We start from the raw sequence: 19,104 nt of genomic DNA, 5'->3' as shown, positions 1-19,104 counted from the left end.
GAGGGAGGGTGGGGGAATCTCAATTGAAATTGGTAGGAAAAATGTATAACATTACTTGAAAGGGCCTGTATTACTCTGGACTGATTAAATGACTGCTAAATTGGCATATGTTTTCCACTAAAAGCAAGTGTAAAGTGATATCGATTGGAATATAAAATCAGAACTCCGTCACTGTCTCATGGATCTAAGTTGGTAGAGGATAAGCAGGAAAATCTCCTTTAAGAAGAGTTTCATTCTGGGTGATTGTATAGTGGCCATTTTTCAGGTACTTTCTTGATTTTCCCAACCTAATTACTTTCCTCAGATTTCCTGGTTATTTCTCATACTAATGCTAATTGTCATCTTGATTAGTTTTTTTTCAAGATTAGACAAGGTCAGCTAAGTGCTGCTATCTATCGTGGTAAATATCTTCATATCTTTCTACAAAGATGTGGTATGATTACAGTTGAAATATTGCATATATTTTGGCTACCTAACCTCCAAAAAAGACATTTATTGCTGGTAGAGGTGCATAATGGTAAATTTACCTCTGAACATTTTTCTTTGGCCTCACAGCATAACAACTTCAAGGAGAAGAAAGTGATTTTAATTTTAATCCAGGGTCAATAATGGTAGGCAGATTTTATTCCTGATGGCCTTGAAGAATCTTTGCAGCCAGTTCAGCTGATTTTGTGCTTAGTCAAAATTACTGATTATATATATACCTGTCTTTTTCCTTTTGTTTCCAGAAACTCCTGAAGCCAAACTTAGCTCCAATTCTCCAGGAGAACCTTTTGAAGGAAGTGTCACAACAGAAGCATGTCTTAGAAATAATTTCTGCTCTGGCTACTCCTGTGCCACGGAAAATTACTTCAGTTGAAGAGAGTAAGTCACAAGCATCTCACGGCTTGATAGTTGAAACAGACTATAAATGATGTCTGAACTTTTCTCTAGAATCTTCATCCTCACTGCTTCCCAACTGTTTCCCTAATGTGTTTCATTAGATCATCATCAAGATAAAGAAGAGAGTGGCTCCAGTGGTTGGGACATAGGGTGGGAGTTTAGCAAGCCCTCATTTGAGATCTGAGAGCTGCTCAGCTCTCGTCCTTCACTCCAGCTCCTGCCAGAGACATGAAAGGAGACCCCAACTGGGTGTCCCCTGGCCAACTGTGATGTCACCGGCTAATCCTTTCAACCTGGAAGAGCCTTGGTGCTTCTCACACAACTGCAAAACACCACCACCACCACCAACAACAACATCAAAATGCTTTGTGGTCCATCATTTCTGTTATTGGTTATGATTGTGTAGGTGCCATGATTCGTCTGATTTTCCTCTCCCTGGCCCCTAACACCTAAAAGACATCCCCCCAAATTAAAGAATACTTTAAAAAATTAAAATAACTTTGGAAGGTTGAAATCTTGGGAGATTTCAAAGGTCCTGAGAGTTTAGCATTTCAGCAATCATGAGATCTTAGTGTTTTCATCTTAACAACTTAAGCGGGCATAAGATTTTAAGCAAGAACACTAATCTCGCATGATGTTTTATTAAATGCATTACATTTTTCAAATTTATTTTATTATGGTGCTTGCAAATGGACCACCTGCAGGTTGGTTTATTCATCATGCAGTCTGGTTTATTTATCCAAGCTGTGCACTGCCAGAAAAAGTCTCTGGATCAATCACTGCTGTCTTCTAAGTCAGAATTCAAGGCCAAGTAATCATATGCATAGTTGAACAAGAGAATGAATGAACTGCATCCCTGTTGTTGTTGTTATTGTTGTTGTTGTTGTTGCTGTTGTTGTTGTTGTTGTTATTGCATTTAAATGAGAGCTGGGATGGTGACGGGTCTAACTGTAGGAGTCGGGTTGTGCTCTCTGGATCACATCTGTCAACATTTACTACGGCTTGTAGTTTGTATGACCGCATATGGAAAAAAGCATGTGAAACCTGCAATGTCAAAAGCTAGACTGAAGCTTAAAGACTATGTGGTTTTTGCAACTACAGATGTCTTCATAATGAACATATTTTTATTTCTGTTTCTTTGCTGCTGGGTGGATTGGTTTCCCAGTTGTCTGGCAAAACATTTGAGACATGTCTCTCTCTTCTTTCCTTGTCTCGTATAATCACTTGGGATTCTGACTCATGGGGTGGGTAGTTGAAGGGAATAAAAGACTAGTAGCATAATTTGGTAACATATCAAGCCCAGGCAATCTGGTGCATTGCAGATCTTTGGGGTTACAAATCCCACAGTCCCCCTACTGTTGATTATGTTGGCTAAAGCTAATGAGACTTGAAGTCCAAAACATCTGGAGGGCATTAGGCTACCTATTCTTGATCCACACATTCCTATTTTATGTCTTTGCATGTTTTCATGCATTCAAAATTGTAGTGGTTCATCTTGGCATCATCAGGTATTCCATTTCCAGCTGAAAAAGAGTTCTGATTCCATTGCTAACTTCCAAAGCTGTCTTTTGCAGTTATCCAAAAAGCCAAAAAGCAGAAACACTGCTTGAAGATCTGGAGTGAGTGCACTGAACAGGGAAGCATATTATTCTGTCCAGTGGAAAGATTGTGGATGCCTTTGAAATACATATTGATGTTCAAAACAAAAGGAAAATATCGACATCATCTAGAAAAAGGTACATTTTGATGTGTGGGTCATCTAACTGTTTCAGTAAACTGAAAGGAAATGTCCCTCATTTATGTTCAGAACGAATAAGGTTCCTTCTGGTCCCGAGTCTCAGAGTCAAATTGTTGACAATTTTTCATGAGTCCAAGGTTTACAACACTGAAGCCTTTTCATACTTCGATATAGACGTTCCTTGTGAATTAATAGGGGGGGGGGGGAGGAAGAATGTCACATTTAAAAAATGTATTACAGGTAGTCCTCACTTAGCAACCACAATTGGAGCTGGCAACTCTGTTGCTAAATGACACAGTTGTTAAGTGAAATACCACACAACTGCAGTGGTCTTATGATCCTGCTTCCTCTTCGGCCATTAAGTGAAGTGCCCCAGTCATTAAACAAGACATCACAATTTTACTGCTGGCTTCCCTCTTGTTTTGGCTTGTCAGTAGCCAGGGATGAAGTGCAGAAGTGGAGAGTCACCTGACCACGGGATGTTGTGAGGGGATAATAAACACCCATCAGTTGCAAAGTGCCCAAATCTCAATCATGTGACTACAAGAACACTGCATTGGTTGTAAAAATGAGGACTGGTCATAAAGTTATTTTTTGTAACTACAAATGGTCATTATGGCTAATAAGCAATGTCTACATGTAAATATTTTCAAAAATACATTATTGCTATGCTTTTGCTCTTTCTCTGTGGCCACTTTAAAGGTAAAAGTAAAGGTTTCCCCTGTACTGTCATATCTGACTTTAGGGGGCAGTGTTCATCTCATAGAGAATCCTATGGAGAGCAAGATGTTTCATATCTGTCCAAAGGCATTTCGTAGGACAGAGAAGCCGTCCCTGCCAAGAATACAAAGCAGAAAGTGATTTGCTACAGCAGGGGTGTCAAACTAAAGGCCTGGGGAGGGGGGGGGGGAATCCGGCCCGCCGGGTTTTAGATCTGGCCTGCAGGGCCGCTCTGGAAACTGCAAAGAACTGGCCCGCAGTGCCTCTGCTTGTAGAGGGTTGCAGGAGGCCATCCCAGCCAAAAACACAGCTCCCCTGAGCTCTGTTTTCTCTGGCACAGGGCTAGCAAAACTAAAACTAAAAACGAAACGAAAGGAGAAATGTTTCCCCCTTTGCATTTGAACATGCAAAAAGGGACAGGAAAGGAGAAAGGGAAAGGCAAAAAGAAGGAAAGATGGGAAGAGAGCAAGGAAGGAAAAAGAAGAGAAGGAAGGAAGGAAGGAGATTATAATGAGAGTGGGGGGGGGGCTGAGGGAAGTCCTACCTTAGCACTTGGCCACCACAGGTGCCCCTGACATGAGTGACGTCGAGCTGGCCATGCCCACCATGCCCACGCCCACCCCAGCTCCCCAAAGTCAAACATAACTCTATGCAGTCCTCAATGAAATCGAGTTTGACACTCCTATGCTACAGGAACTTGTGGGAGGCTCCTGGGCCTCATTTCAGCCTGAGTAACAAAGCAAGTGGCAGGTGGCAGATGGGGACCACCTGTCTTCTTGTGATCCTTGCTGTCAGGCCAAGAGGAAGCAGGGATTAAAGCACTCAGCAGTGAGCTGCTTGCTTGTTGGGCATGTAAAAGAAGGCCCATACTACCCAAGGATGGAACAGTTCAACTCTGCTAAACACCATGTATGTGAAGGAACCCAGTTGGGCCTGCTACATCACTTCCTTTAGGGCAGAGTGGAGTCTGATGGGTGCAAGCACAGCGCGATTGACACAAGGGCCGCAGAACCATGCCGTGATGCACAGAGCAAGCCCTGTCAAATCCTACACAATAGTGTACCTTTTGCAGGTAAATTCGGATTTGTAGAAGTCATAGATCCCTCTCCAATCTGCATGCCAGTTCAGGATAGCCAGTTCCTTCAGACCACCCTATTTCGTAGTTAATAGTATCTTATTCCAAAAGAAGGGAATATACCTTTATGTAACTCAGGGTTGAACTGTGGAATCTACTATATTCTATGCTCTAGCCTCCTGTTCTGTTTTTTTGGCATAAATATTGGCCTTGGAGAATTATTATTTTTGAAGGGCTCTTATTGGCTTTCCGATAAAAACGCTAAAGCTATTTGCTAAGTAATTAATTTTGCAACATCAGAGTTTAATATTATATTGTTTTCCATCAAGTAAGCAGCTGTTGATATTTATCTTGCTGCTACATATTTTAGCCCTTGTAACTATTTATGTAAATGTATAATGCATTGCAGCTCATGAAATTATAGTTTATACTGCATTACTATGGATTGTTTTGGCACCTTGTGAATCAACTTGACAGGTAGCTTAAGAAATAGGTAAATAAATCAATATATTATGGTTAAAACTGAATTCAGCCCATATCCATCCTCTTCAGTTTTGCAGGTATTCCTGGAACAGATAGTTGGAGGCACTTTATTAAGCAACTCAAGAGATCTTCCAGCTGAATTTGTGACATTATTCCAGTTTTACAGCTACCTGGAGAAACACCATGTAAACAACTTGGAAAAATATTTGATCCGATTCGCTAAAGAAGGTAAATGAGTGGATAGATATGGAGAACCAAAATAAAATATAATTGATTGCCAAACCTTAATGTTGAAGTAATTAATGGGAAATTGTGGGTACAAATTAAAACATCCTCTCAATCCTAGATGACCAACTCCAATTTAGCAGTTTTTCCAACTAGGTGGCAATCCTTGCTCTGAAAGATCTTGAGGAAAGTTTGCCTATCTTATTGAACTTTTGAAATGAAAATACCAATGGGACTGTCCTCTACCTCAGGGAAAACTGCTCTAGAGAGAAAGGCAATGACCAAGAAGGCTTGTTTCCAGGACATCACATCTTTCATCACATCTTAAGGGAGGGAATCCACAACATGCCCTCCCACCCACATAGGTTGGGTGGATAGATTGTAGATGCAGTAGACAGTCTCATAATCAGGCCAAACACTATGAATTTTAAGGTGGTAATAATCTAGATTGCTGAGGATAACAATGGCCTGTCTGCTCCTAATGTTGCTAGTGGCTAGTAGCTTTTCTATGAAAAATACATGCAGTCAAGGCCACTTAGTTAGTAATTAGCAAATAACATTGTCCAATCTTTGTATCAGAAGCTGTTGAAAAGCTTCCCATAAGGCATCAAGTGTTATCCTTATTTTTTTTCTCACGCATATCTTTTTCTCATCCATATCTTTTTTTCTAATCAGCATCAGTAATACGCACTGATTGGCCTGAGCATCATTGTTGCTTCCTAGTTCTGCCGATCTTGCCAACTAAGTGTATTAGGTAAGTGTTTCCCAATGTTAGCAACTTCCAGATGTGTGACTTTCAAAATGTTGGCCTTGTTGACTAGGAAACTTTGGGAGATGAAGTCCACTATTCTGGATATTGCCAAAGTTGGGAAACACTGCTTTAAAGCCGTGAGGATAATTCCTAAGACTGGAAAATGTTAAGACGATGCGCAACAAAATAAATGCAAAGCCAGCGTAGCAACATCTTTTGGGATGTGTCTGTTTTAGAATCTAGATTATCTACAGGCTTCTTAGAGAAGTTAATTTTAAAATTGTTTAGTACATTCCATCTTTGTCCCATTGTGAAACTCGAGGCATATGTAGATTTCCTGGATATATTTCAAATTGATTAAACTCATCACTTTTAAACAAGTTGATTGGATGACATCTGGTATCCTGCGTTACTATTCTTTCACTTCTACCTTGAGGTTCAGAGTTATGCCAGGACTTTAGCTTGAATTATACAAGCTAAAGTCCATACTTTAGTATGGGATATTGACAGCTACCTGCCATGTTGGATGTACATTGTTCCAATTATAGAGGGAGCTTATCCTAAGTTTTCTCTTTATGTGTATGTGTGTGCTTGAGTCAATATTAATTCCTGGTGACTCTGTAGACAATCCCTGCAATTTTCTTGGCTAGATTTGAGGCATGGTTTGCCAAGAGCAGGGATTGGCAACCTTAAACACTTAAAGAGCCACAAAGGTCCTAACCGGAAGCCTTCCATTCAATTCTGGAGCTGACCAGAAGTCCAGTTCCCCATAGAGTCTCCTCCTAGCGCGATGCCCTTTTTCCTCTACCTGTCCTAATCGAAAGCCCTATTGATTGTGGAGCTGACTGGAGACAAAGAGCCGCAGCAGGGGATGAAAGAGCCACATGAGACTCCAGAGCCGCAGGTTGCTGATCCCTGGCCAAGAGTAACTGGCTGAAGGTCACCCAACTGACACTGTGCCTAGGATGGGACTAGAACCTATGGTCTTCCAGTTTCTAGCCTGATGCAATAGCCACTCCACCAAACTGGCTACATTCAAGTTTGGTGCTGGAGAATAAAACCAGAAAAAAACAGTCTTAAGGAGCCTTTTCTGAAATTCCCAGAAGCAACTGACAAGAGAAAAAGAAACAAGGGCAGAAGGGCTTTCAATCTACAGAGATGTTTTAATACTGATTCAGCTCCTAATAGCACAGGGGTGTCCAAACTTGGGAACTTTAAGACTTGTGGACTTCAACTCACAGAATTCCCCAGCCAGCATGGCTGGCTGGGGAATTCTGGGAGTTGAAGTCCACAAGTCTTAAAGTTCCCAAGTTTGGACACCCCTGTAATAGCAATAGCACTTAGACTTATATACCGCTTCACAGTGCTTTACAGCCCTCTCTAAGCAGTTTACAGAGTCAGCATATTGCCCCCAACAATTTTGGGTCCTCATTTTACCCACCTCAGAGGGATGGAAGGCTGAGTCAACCTTGAGCCTGATGAGATTCGAACTGCCAAATTGCAGTCAGCAGCAGTCAGCAGAAGTAGCCTGAAATACTGCAGTCTAACCAGTGCACCACCGAGGCTCTTGCTAATGCTCCAGTTCAACGGTCTGGAAGTCGTGTTTTATCTTTGCTTGGAAAGATCCCTTTGTACCTGTTTCCTTGGCGAGGATACTTCTAATACCAGTAGAGTTAGCATAGTGGACTAATGGCTTGACCAGAAATGGTAACTCTAAGACAACACATGGTTTCGGATTTCAGATTGAATCTCCACTTTTTAAAAGCAATTCTTTTGCCACAGCCCCGACAGTGGTAATTGTTTTTCTGAGCCTCTCTACTTACGGCTGAATTCTTTTCCCCCAGTAATATTGACAGAGGACCTGCAACGTCCTGGGAGAATGAAGAAAATAAAGAAGCTGAAAGGGAAGCAGCTGAATCAGCTGGAACCTCTGCCTCAGACCCTGCGGCTCCTTGCAGTCTTGCAGCTTGATGAGAATCATCGTATAGGCAAAGCGGCCACATTGTGCCTTTCTCGTGCAGCAGCCAACAGGAATTTCAGGGAAAAAGTAGGAGCTTTTCCCTTTTCCTTAGAATGTCCCACTAACTGCACCCTGGGAATATATGCATCTTTGTGCATTTGGGTAGCTATAGTCCTGCTTTGTATGCAGGAGTTCTCTCCATGGCAGTTTAGAATAGAATAACAGAGTTGGAAGGGGCCTTGGAGGTTTTCTAGTCCAACCCCCTGCCTAGGCAGGAAACCCTACACCACTTCAGACGAATGGTTATCCAACATCTTCTTAAAAACTTCTAGTGTTGGGGCATTCACAACTTCTGGAGGCAAGCTGTTCCACTGATTAATTGTTCTAACTGTCAGGAAATTTTGCCTCAGTTCTAAGTTGCTTCTCTCCTTGATTAGTTTCCACCCATTACTTCTTGTTCTACCCTCAGGTGCTTGGGAGAATAGTTTGACTCCCTCTTCTTTGTGGCAACCCCTGAGATATTGGAACAATGCTATCATGTCTCCCCTAGTCCTTCTTTTCATTAAACTAGACATACCCAGTTCCTGCAACCGTTCTTCATATGTTTTAGCCTCCAGTCCCCTCATCATCTTTGTTGCTCTTCTTTGCTGCACTGCTTTGTTGGCAGTGGCTCCCAATGAAGTGCCATGTAAACCCTAGCCCAGTGATGACGAACCTTTTTTGGCTCGCGTGCCACAAGGGGGGGAAGCGCAGGGGGGTCGTGTGCGGGCGTGCCGCACCCATAATGCAAGAGCCTCCCCCGCCCCCCCTGGAGGCCCTCCGGAGGCTTCAGGGACCATCTGCAGGCTTCCCTGAAGCCTTCGGAGCGCTTAAAGCGACCCTCCGAGCAAACCGGAAGTGACTTCTGGTTTGCTCGGAGGGTGGTTTTAAGCACTCTGAAGGCGTCAGGGAAGCCTCCGGACGTTCCCTGAAGCCTTTGGAACGCATAAAACCACCCTCCGAGCAAATCGGAAGTGACTTCCGGTTTGCTCGGAGGGTCGTTTTAAGCGCTCCGAAGGCTTCAGGGAAGCCTCCGGACAGTCCCTGAAGCCTCCAGAGGACCTCTGGGGGGGGGGGGCGAGGGAGGCTCTTTTCGCCCTCCCCAGACTCCTATAAAGCCCCTGGAGCCTGGGGAGGGTGAAAAATGGCTTTTAAAAAGGTGAACTCAGCTGACCAGCGCGTGCATGCGCACTGGCCAGCTGACAGGGTATCGCCTCGCGTGCCCTGATAAATGGCTCCACGTGCCACCTGTGGCACGCATGCCATAGGTTCGCCATCACTGCCCTAGCCAATATAGGTACAGGTAGTCCTTGAATTACAACAGTTCATCTAGCATCCATTCGAAATTGCAACAGCACCGAGAAAAGTGACTTATGACCATTTTCCACACCTACAACTGTTGCAGCTTCCCCATGGTGATCAAAATTCAGACACCTGGGAACTAACTGTGACAGTTGCAGTGTCCTGGGGTCATGTGATCACCTTTTGTGACAAGCAAAATCAATACGGAAGTCAGATTCACTTAATAATCATGTTATTAACAATCTCAGTGATTCATTTATCAACGGTGGCAAGAAAGGTCATAAAATGAGGCAAAACGTAATAAATGTCTCACATAGCAACAGAAATGTTGGACTCAATTTTGGTTGTAAGTCAAGGACTATCTGTGTTTTTTATGCACTTGGAACAAGTGTCCTTAATGTAGTGATTTATTCTTTTTATCTTCTACAGATCTCCTGCTAACATGTATCACTTCAATACAATACAATACAATACAATACAATACAATACAATACAATACAATACAATACAATACAATAGTAGAGTTGGAAGGGACCTTGGAGGTCTTCTAGTCCAACCCCCTGCCTAGGCAGGAAACCCTATACCGTTTCAGACAAATGGCTATCCAACATCTTCTTAAAGACTTCCAGTGTTGGGGCATTCACAACTTCTGGAGGCAAGTTCCTCCATGTATAATTCCTTCCTCCATGTATAATTTTATAGTAATCACCTTCCCTCGGGTTAGTTTACCTAACCTAGATTACTAATCAGTGTTAGAATAAAATAATAGAGTTGGAAGAGACCTTGGAGGTTCTAGTCCAACCCCAAGATGGAGACCCTGCGTAATTTCAGACAAATGGTTGTCCAATCTCTTCTCCAAAACCTCTAGTGAGGTAGCTCCCACAACTTCTGAAGGCAAGTTGATCCAATCTTGCATCTTCTTTCAAAGCCCAGTACTTTGAGCCAGCTTTTCTTATCCCAGATTCAGGGAATCACATTCCCATGATTTCCTACTTCCACTAAGAATGTGCTGCACTGGGAGTTAAGAAATGTATAGACCGGCTCTTTCCAGAGTAGAGCCAGATTGAAGAAAACCAGTGTTTCTCAACCTTGGCAACTTGAAGGTATCTGGACTTCAACTTCCAGAATTTCCCAGCTGGCAAGGTTGAGAAATGCCGTATCTTTATTTGCAAAGGAAAGATGAAAAGCAGAATCACATACAGGCCTAGAATTCCCTTTTAAGTCTGTTAAATTACAGTTTTTCTCTCCAGCTTGGTGCTTTCCAGATGTGTAAGGATTACAATGGGGAGGGAATCCTGGGAGTGGTGGTTTCTACCGATCTTGGTCAGGGGTAGGGCATTTATGCTAAAGTATTTTTTTTTTGAAAGAAGAAATATTAATAGCCTTGTTACATTCTTTTTACTACAGGCTCTTCCTTTTTACACAGATCTCTTAAGCAACAATGATGCCAAACTACAGCAAGCCGCTTGTCTAGCCCTCAAAAACCTCAGAGTGAGTGCTTTTAAAGAAATCTTTAAACCAGTGGTTTTCAAACTGTGGTCTTGCGGGGGCGGGGGGGGGGGAGAGGTTGACAAAATCAAATAAATACTTAAAAAATTTCTCAGTCTTAATTTCCAATATAGTAAATACTGATAGACATGACAGTTCAGCGGTTTGAATCCTTAGCGCTGCGTAATGGAGTGAGCTCCCATTACTTGTCCAAGCTTCTGCCAACCTAGCAGTTCGAAAGCATGTAAAAAATGCAAGTAGAAAAAATAGGAGCCGCCTTCGGTGGGAAGGTAATAGCGCTCCTTGTGCCTTCTGCATTTAGTCATGCTGGCCACATGACCACGGAGACGGCTCTTTAGCTTTAAAACGGAAATGAGCACCGCCCCCTAGAGCCGGGAACGACTAGTATGCATGTGCGGGGGAACCTTTACCTTTATCATTTTTAAGAATGTAAAAGACCAAAATGTTTGAGAACCTCTACTTTGCAGCATGCCGGCTGGGAAATTCTTGGAATTGAAGTCCATACTTCTCAAAGTGCCAAGTTTGTAAAACACTGCTTTAGAAAGTCCCAAAGATGCTTTTTCAAGAGGCAACTGGGTTTTCTAGTTTCTCTCTGGAGATCTTTTGCTTCTTGCTTCTTCAGCTCTTCTTGAATGAGAAGCAAAACATCTCCAAAGAAAAACCAGAAAGTCCAGTTGCCCCTTGAAAAAGCACCTTTGGGACAACCATGACCGGGATGACTGAGAATCTCCATAGATTGCTTTAGAATATTCTTTGGGGAAAGGGACTATTTGAACAGGTTTCATCAGCAGCCAGCAGAGGGTGTCCAAATTCTTCTTCAAGAGAATTTAAGATATGTTGTCTGTCCTTGGAATCCTCCTAAGGGCTCCACTAAGTGGCATCTGTCTAGTTGCTCCTGTCCTTATCTGGGATCATTCGTTCATTCATTCATTCATTCATTCATTCATTCATTCATTCATTCATTCATTCATTCATGTACGTACTTACTTACTTACTTACTTACTTACTTACTTACTTACTTATTTTATTTAGTTTGTCAAACATGTACAAGATAACAGGTATAAGTGTAAACATGGACATAAACAAAGGAAATTAGTACAAATAAACGGGGACAGTAGGACAGGGATGGAAGGCACGCTGGTGCGCTTATGCATGCTCCCTTTATGGACCTCTTAAAAATGGGATGAGGTCCATGGTAGACAGTTTAAGGTTAAAATTATGAGGGGTTGAGGATGTAACAACAGAGTCGGGTAGAGCATTCCAGGTGTTGACAACTCTCTTGCTGAAGTCATATTTCCTGCAATCTAGTTTGGAGTGGTTTACTTTGAGTTCGTATCTATTGTTTGCCTGAATATTATTGCGGTTGAAGCTGAAGAAGTCGTTGACAGGTAGGACATTGTAGTTATTCCGTGGTCAGGTCATCTATTGGCCTTGACACCAGAACATTCACTATTTTGCCTGGCTGTAACCTCAGTGCAGACTTTTTTTGGGCAGCCTTAAGCTGTGGAATCCAGTCACTTCCTTTCGAGGTCCAGTTCACTGCATATAACTGTGAAAACCTTTTGCAGACTGTTTAGCCTTCACTGAAATGATGGTTCCTGATAATCAAGCATAATTTCTAGCATTGCAATATGGGCAAAAGGTTCCTGTTGGCTTTCTTAGAAAAGAAATCCAACTGCTGCAGTCCAATATTTTGCTTTAGAGGGCCAAATCCAGAAAAAGGACAAAAAATAAGCAGGAAGAATAGATACAAGGATAAGAGGTAGTGGTGGGAATAAAATTAGTAACTCTCTGGGAGGTTAGTGCTATTTGGGGATTGAAAATGCTTCCACTGACCCAATGGTGGGATTCAAATAATTTAACGATCAGTTCTCTGCCCTAATGATTTCTTCCAATAACCAATTCAACAAACTGCTCAGAAGGTTAACAACCGGTTCTCCAGATGTGGTGCAAACTGGCTGAATCCCACCACTGCACCCACCTCTCCTGAAGCTGTTTTGCAAGAGAACTGGCAGAATGGTCTCAAAATTCCAAATGTACCCATTTCTCCTCCCCAAAGTTGGAGAACTGTTTAGATAATAAAATTTGCACTTAGAGGCAGTTTGTTGTAGGTGTAGCCTAGAAACAGGGGATGCGGTGGCTGAGTGGCTAAGATGCTGAGCTTGTCGATCAGAAAGGTTGGCAGTTCAGCAGTTCGAATCTCTAGTGTCGCGCAACGGAGTGAGCTCCCGTTACTTGTCCCAGCTTCTGCCAACCTAACAGTTCGAAAGCATGTACAATGCAAATAGAAAAATAGGGACCACCTTTGGTGGGAAGGTAACAGGATTCTGTGCTCCTTTGGCGTTTAGTCATGCCAGCCACACGACCATGGAGACATCTTCGGACAGTGTTGCTCTTTGCAGGAGTCTTCTCCAGCACCATAGTTCAAAGGCCTCAATTCTTTGGCGCTCAGCCTTTCTTATAGTCCAACTTTCACAGCCATGTATTGCAACTGGGAAAACCATAGCCTTAACTATAAGCACTTTTGTTGGCAGGGTGATGTCTCTGCTTTTTAGTATGCTGTCTAGATTTGCCGGAGGTTAGCTATTCTCAAAGAGATGAATTGGGGTTAAGAATTGGGAGATATAATTTAAACATGGTTATTGAAATGTTTCTTTTTATCAAACAGGGCATTGAGAGTCTAGAGCAAATTGCCACACTGTGCCAATCAGAAACGGAGGAAGTAAGGACCACTGCCAGAGAAACAACACTTTCATTTGGTAAATGCTTTCATGATTCTCTGCTTAGGTGTTCTGAGTGATAATGAATAGCAAGTCCTCATTTTGTGATCCCAAATGGATATGGCAACTCTGTCATGAAGTGAAGCATCACTAAATGAACCCATGGCTGTATTTATGATCTTACTTCAGTTTTCCTTTGCTTTACATACCTACAAAGCTTCATGGCTAGGCTTTAGAGACCTAAAAATGGATTGGAACCGAACCGAACCGAACAGAACCATGGCCAAGTGTGACTGGACACACAAGGAATTTGTGCCCTGTACATAAGCTGTCAATGTACATACAGACATCAAATAAAATATAATCGTAAAATACCAATAAGAGACAATAGTACAAAAGATGAGAAGGATAATAGCAATACGGCCATATTACATGGGTAAATATCATTATATGTAAGACATAACTGTGGGAATTAGATGTTCATTTTAGCGACCTAAAATAGGTAGTAGCTGATGATTACTGGTAAAATAGCAAATAAAAAGAAGTGGAGCTTGTAGAGTTAATCCTCTTAATGAGGATTTGTACCAAGATGTAAATATTGCTTGCTCTAAAGAACTGACTTGCCTCTTGCTATTGGATCACATCTTTTAAGTATCTTCTTTTTCTGATATCAAATCTAAAATTCTCTCTGCCATCTCTTCTGCTGCCCATCATGCTCCTACTTCCAGTTTCGGATTCTTATATGTGTAAAAGCAAATGGGAAGCAAACATCCTGTGAAGCATCATTGTTGTGGTTGTTATCTCTAATCCCAAGCATTGTTCTGGACCTCATGAACACACTGAACACATTTAGAATACTAAATATAGGATGTTCAGCCCATTGTATCCAGGGGTGGGCTTCAAAAATTTCAGCAATGGGTTCTCTGCCCAGTTGCTGGGTGGGCGTGATTATGGTGGGTGTGGCCTAGTCAGCCTTCTGCACCATGGCCGGGAGGGGGGAGGAGCTGTTTTCACCTTCCCCAGGTTCCAGAGGCTTTCCTTGCGCCTCTGGGTGGGCGTAAACTGCTTCCCGGGGCTCCAGAGGTCCTCCGGAGGCCAGAAATGGTCTTAGTCAAAGGCTGGCACATTTCCGGCCTTCCGGAACTTCTGGGAGGCCTGTTTTCTCCCCTCCCCGAGCCTCTGTGCAGGCCCTGCACTTACCTCACATCCAAAACGGACCATGTGGAGACTCCTGAAAGGGGTGGGGTTGAGTGGGCGGGGCCAGCCAGAGGTTGGATTTGGAGGTTCTACAAGCAATTTCTCCAGGGAAAAAAAAAGAGTCAGAAGGAAGCTCTAATGGTGGAGACTATGCACCCAAGTTAAAGGACACAGCAAGGAGAAACCTTATTAGTTTGACTCCTGCTAATTAGATGTTTAGTGCTAGTCTTAACCTCATAAGCAGAGAGCCCATTATAAACCCTGGACACCCCTGCTTTATTATTTTATTTTATTATTTATCACATTTTGAAACCACCCATTTCACTCACAAAGATGCTCGCTTCAGCCAATATCATCAAACTTGATAGGAAGTTATTTCAATAACATATGGAGGCTCACAAATTTTCCTTCTTTCCTCGATGCCCTGATTCCGGGGTTAACTTCTGCCATTCTAATAAGCCAGATTTTATTCACAAATTCAGGGATGACATTCTGATGACAGATAAGAATTATTTTGTCTTAGTGCAGCCTGGTGCTAGAAAGAACACGCAAACTGCCTTCTATTCACTACTATAGAAATGGGGAATTAAATGCTCCAGCAGCTGTGAAAATATATTGGGAAATATCACCTTTGGTCATCCAAGAAGATAACTTTTTATTTACTTATGGGGTTTATTCTCCATCTTTCACCTATCTGTTATAACAGATTCAAGAAAGGAGAATTGAGCTTTGGGCCTCTTTTGATAGCAAAAGTGAAGGAAATTGGATAACCTGATTTACAAGCTACTTACTACGTAGCACTAGAGAAGCAACTGAAATGATGTTGCAAATCTTTGGAATTCATATATGGGCTTTCTCCAGAAATTTGCTTTGAATGAATTAAGTAATTTTCTTAACTTCCTTTTACAACCACGTACTCCTTACCGAACTTTATAAAATTATCCAGTTTGGGATTATAACCAATGCAGAACGCTATAACTATGATTATTAGGTGCATTATGCCTAATGCTTGCAAATAACACGTGGCTTTTTCCTCCCTCTGCTGTGGCTCCGTCACCGGTCAGCGGCCCAATTTTGAGAGGAGCTTCCGGAGGGGTGGGAGGAGGTGGAGAGAAGCCCAGTGCACAGGAGAAGACTCTATGGCAAGGGGAGGGTTTTCCAGTTGTCTGCACAATTGATAGGTCTTTCGGTTATGACAGGCAGAGGAAAAGGTACACCACACTAGGAGGAGACTCTATGGTGGGGGAACTGAACTTCCGGTCAGCTCCAGAATTGAATTGGGGGCTTCCTGTTAGGACCTTTGTGGTTCCCGGTGTTTTCTTTTCTGTGGAAAAAGGGTCCAAATGGCTCTTTGAGTGTTTAAGTTTGCTGACCCCTGGTCTAGATTATGTTTCATGTTTATATCTTTGCTCACCATCCAGAGTGCCTCTGCTTAGATGAATTATCATATACATTTGTTTCATACATCAATAAACTGAAGTCAAAACACAGGTTTTCTATAGTAAAGGGAAGGGCTGGAGCAGTCTCTGTCTGAACGTGATCGAGAACATCTCCCTAGCAAGGATAGCTGTTGAGGATCTGGAGAGAGAGGACCATTGGTGCCTCAAGAGAATATGGACTACCATTCCCAACACAGTTGTATTAGTTATGGTTACTTTCTGTTTTTCTTTGCAGGAGAAAAGGGAAGATTGGCTTTTGAAAAAATGGACAAAATATGCTGTGAACTAAGAGAGGCTATGTATCAAGAAGCTGAAATTGAAATTACAATATTGTGAACAAGATCTTCAAAGGAAGACCCAGGAGTTAGATGCTACAGTAAAAAGGAGTCTTCCAAGAAAAAAAGTAAAGTTGAATGTCATTGGAAAATGTAACAAACCATAACTACAAAGATTTTTAAGCATCCACATTCTAGTCTTAAATATAACTAATATTACACTTGCACTATATTTGGGTGCTGAAGATGTATAGTGAAACCCAAAACACCATTTTTGGATTCGAGGAATGAGATTGGAGAAGCTTCTTCTTATTTTTTAATTGTTAGGTGTCCCTCTTTGGTTTCCATTCAAGACAAAATATTTATCTTCTCTGACAAAAGAGGAGGCAGACTATTTTATATGTATTTATTCATTTAATTCTTGTAGACCAAGATTTTCAAATGTAAAACTTATTAGCTTATTGCAGCGAAATAACTTGTGGTTGCCTTCTAGTGGCTGTCTCCCTTCAGAGCAGATCTCACAGAGACCTTACGCCTACACCAAAGGGCAAAAGTTGAGTCTGGTCATTTCAAATTGTGGTCATTTTGTTTCCTTTTTACATAAAACCTCCTAGGGAAACACACATATCCTCTGGCCTCCCCCCTCTCATTCTTTGATTTGGGGAGAGGGGCATCTGCAAGGTTTTTAAAAAAACATGGTGGCTACAACTGGATTATTGAAGTTTATCCTGTTTTTATTTGTATCATATGCACAAGGCATGCAAAAAAGCAGACAGGGCTTTGTACATAGAGTAAAACTCAAGACGGAAAATTCTTGGATTTGTGGACTGAGATGGGAGCTTTACAAATAGATGTTGGTCATCCCTGTAGCTTCCATTTAAGATGAATATTATCATGTTCACATTTTTGACAGACCTTCTCTCCCTCATTCCTTCTTCCTCCCCTGTCCCTACTGCACCCTTTTCCTATTTCTACTTATCCAACTATTTGAAGAGCTGTGGTGGTGCAGTGGTTAGAATGCAGCACTGCAGGCTAACTCTGCCCAGCGTCAGGCATTCGATCCCGATTGACTCAGCCCTCCATCCTTCCGAGGTTGGTAAAATGAGTACCCAGGTTGTTGGGGGAAATAGGCTGACTCTGTAAACTGCTTTGGGAGGGCTGTAAACCACTCTGAAGCAGTATATAAGTCTAAATGCTTTTGTGTTGAAGGGCATCCAGCCAGTAAACACTTAGCTCCATCCAGTCACTCCGATTTTACCCCGAAGTGAGGAATTACAGGATCAGAAAAAGGGGCAGTTACTTATCCATCTTTTGAGTGGATATTTCCATTAATTTGAATACATTGAAGTAAAATTAGTAGGGAAAAAAATCCAGGCAATTAAAAAGCTCTGGGGGAAAATAGTTTTGGAAACATTTTATTGTCTCCTAAATATTTGAATAGATAAATTGAAATTATGTCTTTATTTCTGTCAATGAATTTTAAAATGACTGTATGCAATCAGTAATACATGGGGTACAAAAGAAAAACCATTCCTTCCCATCAGTGGTGGGTTGCAGGTGGTATGCCCCGGTACGTGTATACCGGTGCCTGCCCGGAGCACGGGATATCATTCCGGTACGGTGCTCCAGAGGGCCCGCCCGCCCGAGCTCCTTACCTGTATTTGAGCTCTTTGGCACTTCCAGGCAGAGCACATAGCGCCTGCATGATGGTCCGCCGAGCAGCTGGAGCGTCGCAGTGGCGTCACAGGGGGCTCTGACGCATGCACGTGCTGCGCACGTTCATGTAGTGGATGCCAGAATCTGGAACCCACCACTGCTTCCCATTCTAAGGCTCCTTTGGAAGCAGTGACAAAGAACCATTTTTAAAGGGCTTCTAGTGGTTGCCTGAAATTTCTCTTGATAATGTTTTCATTGATCTTGGCAACACCTGGTGGTACGGAATAAACAGGCATTAAGGCTCTGAATGCACAGTATGATTTTCCTTTGACTGATAATGGTTGACCACTCCAAATGTACAAGTAGGTTTTCATCACTTAATCAAAATACTTTTATACAATATATTTTGCTCTGTATTTTACAGTATTTATTGCTAAGACTAGTTTGAATATTCAGTTTTTAAAAAAGATTTTATTAAAATATCTGAAAAGGATTTTGATTTTCAAGTGGTCATTTACATAATATTCAACAACAAAATGAAATGAGAGTTTCAGGGATGAGTCCATTTCATTTGGGTAAATGTTTGACTTTAAGGTGCTGGAGAAGAGACACAAATTAACCTAGAGGGAAAGTTGCAATTGATGGCAACTATTGCATGAACTGGGCAGGCCATAATACGCTCCTATGCAACTCAATTGTTCAAGATTGAATTCTTTGTTTTTATTTTTACTGGGCTAAACCTATTTCTAAGTACGACATAGCAATCTTAGTAAGTTTTTCTTCTTCAGGCCAAATTTTCTTTGGTTGTTTTGCTGAACAATGGCAGTTGAATGTGATAAGTCATTTTTAACTCTTGATGACTGCATTAACAAATCTATGAAGTTTTGTTATTTTATGAACTTTGTTTTCAGAAATGGGTTGCACTACTTTCTTCCTAATACTGAGGGAGGGCCAATCTTAAAGTCACCCAGCAGACTTCATACTTAAGGCTGGATCAGAACTCACAATCTCTCAGCTTTCTGTTCACTGTCTTTAACTACCACACCAATCTGGCTATTTACCAGGGTTGTTGTTTTTTAAATCCACCATTGCACACTACCTAAATAATATTATACTGGAAGAGTCTGGCAAGT

At 42.0% G+C, this 19,104-nt stretch overlaps 1 protein-coding gene across 6 annotated transcripts in view; it reads left to right on the top strand.

Annotated features, from left to right (window-relative positions):
- RIPOR3 (RIPOR family member 3) overlaps positions 1-18,457 on the top strand; it is a 148,468-nt gene extending 130,011 nt beyond the window's left edge. For 5 of the 6 annotated variants that reach the window (XM_081947038.1, XM_081947041.1, XM_081947040.1 and 2 more), the window contains 7 exons: positions 729-864; positions 2,457-2,618; positions 4,968-5,126; positions 7,719-7,921; positions 10,583-10,666; positions 13,353-13,443; positions 16,276-18,457. In XM_081947038.1, the coding sequence (XP_081803164.1) occupies positions 729-864; positions 2,457-2,618; positions 4,968-5,126; positions 7,719-7,921; positions 10,583-10,666; positions 13,353-13,443; positions 16,276-16,376 (936 nt within the window). In that variant the 3' untranslated portion in view covers positions 16,377-18,457. Of the gene's footprint in view, positions 1-728; positions 865-2,456; positions 2,619-4,967; positions 5,127-7,718; positions 7,922-10,582; positions 10,667-13,352; positions 13,444-16,275 lie in introns of those variants that run through there. The other variant, XR_014174888.1, reaches the window with a different exon arrangement.
- Positions 18,458-19,104: the final 647 nt, after the last annotated feature.

This window comes from Natrix helvetica, assembly GCF_964273705.1.
Source record: "Natrix helvetica genome assembly, chromosome: 3".
NCBI classification, from domain to species: domain Eukaryota; kingdom Metazoa; phylum Chordata; class Lepidosauria; order Squamata; family Natricidae; genus Natrix; species Natrix helvetica.
The sequence above is the reverse complement of the archived record's forward strand: the minus strand, read 5'-3'. Positions and strand labels throughout refer to the sequence as shown.